General features: G+C 47.9%; 1 protein-coding gene across 1 annotated transcript; it reads right to left on the reverse strand.

Moving 5' to 3' along the window:
* Positions 1-1135: 1135 nt before the first annotated feature.
* MYF5 (myogenic factor 5) lies at positions 1136-5411 on the reverse strand. Its single transcript, XM_069228769.1, has 3 exons — positions 4828-5411; positions 3048-3123; positions 1136-1844 (listed from the first exon to the last, which is right to left on the reverse strand). Exons 1-3 carry the CDS (start codon positions 5326-5328, stop codon positions 1651-1653), a joined length of 771 nt encoding a protein of 256 aa, XP_069084870.1. The 5' UTR covers positions 5329-5411; the 3' UTR covers positions 1136-1650.
* Positions 5412-6552: the final 1141 nt, after the last annotated feature.

Raw genomic sequence — 6552 nt, forward strand, 5'->3', positions numbered from 1 at the left:
CTCTCATAGGCAGCACCACCACTAATGAGGTTAAGTGACTTATCCTAGCAACATCCACCTCCTCCTGTTAGTTTTACCGTTATCTTCAAATACTGTTGTATTTTCTACGTGTGCATTTGGTTCGTCCTAAGTTAGATCCCAGCCTTTTTCCTAGGTATTCATTTTTTGTGCCTAGATTCATTGCGGAAAGTCTTTCTCGGCTTCATGTTCTTGTTGTGCATTAATGTGTGTGTGCGTGCGTGCGTGTGTGCGTGCGTGCGTGTTATGCTCAGATGGCCAAAGCCACGCTGTACTGGGCGGTTCTCCATGACAGGTGTTTCTGTACCCCCAAATCAATAGGACTTGTATCAGCCCTAGAGATGACGATGGGGGCGGTGGGGTTGGAGAGGTGAGGTTCCAACCACGAATTTGCAATAAGTCATAGATCTCAGCAATAAGCGATTAACCCACTGAGCTTATTTACGGTTTCCATTGATGTGCGAACTATCTGTAGCTAGCTTATTATATCCAACCAGAACGAGAATATCGGCACTGTAATGGATCTAGAGCTGCGCCTTCTTCCCTCTTCAGATCAAGGAGCTGGAAAGAAAATATATTTACGTTGTTCTTATTGCTTTCAACTAATTGCCAGGTCCTTAAAATGCAATTAGGAGCGCTAATCACTTTGTTTTTGTTTTTTCGGCAAAGAACTGGTGGTCGAATGCTAATTAAAAATGTGAAAGTCTGATTGTTTGTCAAAAGGTTGCTGCTGAATTCTGCGTGTAACTCTTGAAGTGATGGATACACATCTCTAGATGGTCCCTCATTGCATTCAGCTTTTATAATATACACTGATGTTATCAAAAAATACGTTTCGGATGGAAAGCTTTTGTTTTCTTACTGAATATTTTTTCAGTCGAAATAGTATGTGGTCTCACTACTGTCAACTGCATGGCAAGGACTCTACAATTTAATCACGGCGTCCACTCTTGACCAACGTGTGTGCTCGTGGAGATGTCACTTTATTTTATGTACCGTTTTTTCCGTCCCCTGTCTGACGTCATCACGAGCATGAAGAACCTCTTAAACAGCACCATTAAACGCTATATAAAAACGAATTGGTATTTATAAATAAAGCGAGAAATACAAGACCACATTTAACACTGTGCAAAACACTTTCAGTTTATTCTGTATGTGTCAACCAAATGACGTATGTAAATTAGCACATAAAGGGCGAGACGTGACATAAAACACATTAGCACAGTTCACACACACACATTTAACTCACTAACAAACGATTGGCCATTAAGTCAATATTTCATTTTTTTAAAGAAAGCGAAGGAAGCAACATACTGTGATAATAACAGATTAAATAAACAGAAATAGCAGAACGCTGCTCCTGGATACGTTTTTTGTTTCATGCAGTTTTCTTTTTATAAGTCCAAAAAATAACTTTATATTATTAATATATAAAAATAAGTCAAAGGAATAAACCGTGGTCGTTTTCACTTAAATAAAGCCCCTCGTGAACCGGAAGCATAACTTAAATACAGGGGGATGGCTTCGAGTATATACATGGTTGAGAAGTTCCAGTCGGGCCTGAGACCCTAAAGTCAAAGTCTGTGGGCAGAGCCGCGGTCCCACTCGAGCAGTGCCCGGCGCAGTCGCCTCTCACAGCACGTGGTAGATGGGCCTGGGGTCCGGCGTGTCCGGGGTCCCGAGCTGGGACTCCAGGCTGGCAGAGGGGGACAGGGAGAGGCTGTCCTGCAGGGGGAGGGCGGGCTGCTCGGGCGACGAGATGCGGTCCACGATGCTGGACAGGCAGTCCAGGCTGGACAGAGTGCTGAGTTTGTCAGTTGGGTACACTGAAGGATAAGGAAAAAGAAATGACTCGTTAGTGTGGCAACAACATGTTTAAACACAGCTCTTTATCCCAGTAGAGGTTAGAAGAGCTACAACAGTAAATGCAAATCATTATTTTCGCCTCGTAGACGGTTCATGCATGTTATACACAGATGTGTGCAGGGCGTGCGTTAACCCGTGAAGCTGCCAGCATGTGATGGCCACCTCGGACGTAGTGCCGGCCCCTGCGCTCTGTAGCTCTGTAACTTCTGGCGGAAGCATCCTGTGACTATAAAGGCCTTGCTACCTTAGGGGGGTGCTCTGGTGAAGAGCTCTGACAGACTTCTGCTCCAGGCCCGGCCTATGCCCCCTGTGTGCCTCACGTGCTACCAGAGGGCCCCGGCGACCTTCAGAAGAGACCCGCCCACCCAGTCTCTCTCAGGGCTTCATCCCCTCAAAGCGCCCTTCACTGCAGCGGCCACTGCAGCTTGTCCATCCCTGTGCACGTGCATGGACCCGGCGTGCGTCAGGGGCTACTCTGAGGTAAACAATGAACCCCACAGCTATGAGCTGCCTTTCTTTAATTATCACTGTTGACAGATTTATATTGTATTATTAGAGAGCACGACGAGCACATCTCAATGTTTAATCAGTGTCGCTCTGGTTCCTGTCTGAGGGACCATAAAATCATTCGCGGATGGATTGAAGGCCCTCACAAATAAACACTACCGGCGATTCGGTCATGATAGTCATGGCACTACTCCTACCGCTAATACTACTGCACTAATAATAATAATAACAATAATTATCATTATTATTAATAATATTATTGTTGTTGTTATTATTATTTGTGTACTGTTACAGTACACAGATCTAGCTACCATTTCAAGTACTCTCTGTGTGACACCCATGACATACAATTCTTAACCCCCTCTCTATCATGTCATTCCTTCAATCTCCAGTTCCCATCATCCTATTTCTTAAATTAGCAGGACTTGTCTAAATGTCATGAAATGACCAGTGCCTTTCGTGCTGTGCTTAAGCAGGCTCCCACCCCCCATCTAGGCCAGGTGTGTATGCGAGGAACTTTATCTGGGCCATATTCTGTTTTGGGTGCATTATTTGCACCTGTCTATTCTAGGCCTGCCACTATTCGATGGCAAGAACTGTCCCCTGCCTGTCCCAAGCAGCATCTCAGTGGGCTCGACAGAGGGCTCCATACTCACTGGTCGGGATGTCCGAGCAGTAGGCGCTGTCGAAGCTGCCGTTCCGCCTGGACCACGCAGGGCTGTTGCACTCCGCCTGAAAGGGAAAAACAATACTGTAAACCCGTGTTCCAGCCTCAGTGCTGGGCTCAATTAGCAGCAAGAAACGAACAGCGCAAATCTGATTACGGCACAAACCATCTCAACTATTAATATTTTTAATCAAACTGGCTTTCTGCTGCGCCCCTCCCCGCCTCCCCGCCGGTAAACCTTGGGTCGAGTTACTGACGGGGCGACGTGAAATATGCAGCACACAGTGGGATCCGGGGCAATGTGCGCCGCATTAAGCATGGAGAATGGATTGGCGCAGGGTGAAACCACGGCAGCCAGAGAACACTTTCCCAGGACGCCTTACACCCAGAGCCCGGCAGACCTTGAGTATAGGCGGCCGGTGGGGGGCGCGGCACTTATCTCCGGGGATGGAGAACGTACCCACTGCTTTGTAGGCCCTACAACAACACGACCCACACACGTCTCGACCCCAGGGGCTTAAGTGTCAGGGTCATTTGTATTTTGAACTGCACGCATTGGAGAGAGGTGACACCCCCGACTCCCGAACAGACACACACAGATAAACACGCTCCCATCACTTGCAAGCGGTTCCTGGACATCTGTCCCGCACTGGCTTGAAAGGATCCCTCCCCCTTATCAATGAACACACAGCCCAGACGCAGGGCCACAGCCATCAAAGACTTCCTCGGAGGCACGTGCGAACCAATGACACTTCTGCGTTTGGGTGCGTGCGTATGAGTCTAAGAACAGGTGGTAAAGTGTTCATTTTGTTCTTTGTTGGGAAATAAAGAGTGCGGAAGACAATTTGTCAGAATACCGCATCACTCTGTCCAGCACGAGATTCACAGGGCCTAGATGTTTGAACCTTGACATGGATGTATCTAGAATCAGCCACTGAAGTACTTGATATATTTACATTTATCTCGGAATATAAAGATGTAGGGCACAGGGACTATTACTGGTGGCTCCCCTCCCCACCAAGCCCAACCATATAATAAACAGGGTCTGGTTGGCTTAAAGGGAATGATTTCCGATGGTTCTGTGAGGGAAGATGTTGCAAAGACCAGTATAAATGTTAATAGCCCACCAAATGTCTCACCTCAGTCATGGGAGGAGAGGGACCCTGCACTGGTGGGTTCCGAACCCCACTGTCTGGGTTTCGGATGCCTGGGAACTGTCAGATATTCTCTATACACCGTTTCATTCCTAAATGTTACGTGACTAAGGAGAGGAGGTAAGACCGTTTATAAACCACTAAACTTTCTATTGGCAAAGCACATGTTAAGAGAAAGACCCGCAACAGAGACGCAAAGGGCCGCACCAATTTAGTAACACGGGTTCTTTTGTAACATTCTTCTAAAGCCTGCTGGTTTTCACCAAACGTACACTTTACTGTCCGATTGTTCCACTTTATGTATAGTTTGTGTCCTACAACTCATAAACGGGGTTTCCTGCAGACCAATCTTTTGTGCCCTGGTGCAATGGTGGAAGCTATTGGGTATACAAATGCCAATAACGACAACATACTAGTGTGTGGTGCTGAGGCTTTGGAGTGCATGCTACACACTCTCACAGGTAGCTAACTCGCCTAGAGGCCTCTAATCACTTCATTGACTAGGCTGACTACTGAACTCCTCAACGCGAGCCCTGTATGGAGTGTATCTCTCATCCAGACCCATATGGCACCTGGCACTGTCTGAGCAAAGCCTAGGAGCAGACCCATTCTTACCATGCCGTCCGAGCAGTTCGACAAGGGGCTCCCGGGCTCGGAGCACCTCTGGCCCGGCAGGGTGTAGTAGTTCTCCACCTGCTCCCGCAGCAGGTCCTGCAGGCTCTCGATGTAGCTGATGGCGTTGCGCAGGATCTCCACCTTGGGCAGCCGCTGGTTGGGGTTGGCCGTGGTGCAGCGCTTCAGCGTCTCGAAGGCGCTGTTGACCTTCTTGAGCCGCCGTCTCTCCCGCATGGTGGCCGCCTTCCGCCGGTCCATGGTGGAGGACTTCCGCTTGCAGGCCTTGCAGGCCCAGAGCAGGCAGTGGCCGGCCTGGTGGTGCCCGCTGGGCGCCCGCACGTGCTCCTCCTCGTCGGAGCCCGGCAGCTCGTCCGGGTGCACCCGGAAGCGGCCCAGGCGGCTGTCGAAGTCCTCCACGAAGTCATCGTCCGGGGACGGCATGCTGGAGCTGTCGTAGAAGAACTCGGAGGGCGAGAACTGACAGCTCTCCACGAGATCCATGCTGGGCTAGAGAGGGCAGCGGTTCAAGGCTCGGACAGGGGGTCCCAGGGCAGAGTCCGCAGAGATCACTGATCCGAGATCGAAGTGTTGCAGCACCAGGGCCAGGTCTCCTTATATATCATGTTAGGGGAGGCCGGTCCAGGGTGGCAACCCGCCATTAGCATATCTCACCGCAACCCCCACTGTGGGCTCTCTGACCAAACCCCCTCCTTGCTAGCCCCCTGGGATTATTCGGAATTTACTGCTCTTCTCCACTTTGTGATGGTTTCATTACACACATTAAGCCTCTTTGCTACAGAACCATCATGAACTCCTGTAAACTTACACCTCTTGCATTTGTGAACTTTTAAAACGTTTTTTTCTTCTTCGGTTGTTCACCCGTTTTAGCTTTTATTGCACAACAATGAGCAAAACAATTGAGAGAGGTGTATGTTTCGACATTATACGAACAAAGAAAGGGACATCTTAGCATTGTGACTTTCCCCAAGTCCGAGTCCCTTACTCTTGGTCATCAACTTTCATATTTCTTGGGTAGTTATTAAAGTCATCATCTTAAAATATTCAGCAACCCTAAGCAAGTTCATTTATATAAATCACCAACCCTCTCTCTTACACAAAATTTGTTTTGGGTGTTCCTGGCTAATAGCCTACTTGCTCAAATGTTTTGCTTCAAATAGTGTTCCACATAGATTCAAGTGAAATCTCAAATTTTTTGACTGGAAGTTTTAAAAAAACATCTGCTATAGAGCGGTTCTCTGACAATATAAAACCCCGCATTTTTGGACTGGAGGGAAAAAGTATCTTCTGTAGAGCAGTTGTCTGACAATATAAACATGGATTTTAAGAACCGGCATGGCACTACTTCTAGGTTTAGGTTATGTGCACAGCATTGCCCTTCTGGAGTACGTAACGCACATAATGTGGGATTGCCGTCAGGACGTTTTTTGGCGTTATAACGAGAATTAAATGTATGTACTTGGGGACTTGCATTGGCGCAAAGCACGCCGTCCGGATAGCCCAGTGAGATACACGCTCACCGCTAAAATAAACGACGATCTGCAAGTAACGAGTTTCAGGCTGCCTCGGCCTTTCATCCTTCCCTGAGTACCGTTACATTGGATGCGAATAACACCTGTTACACTCGTTGCTTATACACGTCAGAAGTGCGATGTAACGTGCATCGTGAAATATTATTATGAGATGTGCATTTTATGAGGGTACAAT

This window comes from Pleurodeles waltl, chromosome 4_1 (genome assembly GCF_031143425.1).
Source record: "Pleurodeles waltl isolate 20211129_DDA chromosome 4_1, aPleWal1.hap1.20221129, whole genome shotgun sequence".
NCBI lineage: Eukaryota > Metazoa > Chordata > Amphibia > Caudata > Salamandridae > Pleurodeles > Pleurodeles waltl.

Bases quoted from the DNA above. Each gene is read 5' to 3' on its own strand.
- MYF5 (XM_069228769.1), bottom strand. From the start codon at position 5,328: ATGGATCTCGTGGAGAGCTGTCAGTTCTCGCCCTCCGAGTTCTTCTAC. The intron at 3,124-4,827 runs GTAAGAATGGGT...TTTCCCTTTCAG, and splicing joins CGAACTGCTCGGACGGCATG to GCGGAGTGCAACAGCCCTGC. The intron at 1,845-3,047 runs GTGAGTATGGAG...CTTATCCTTCAG, and splicing joins CTGCTCGGACATCCCGACCA to TGTACCCAACTGACAAACTC.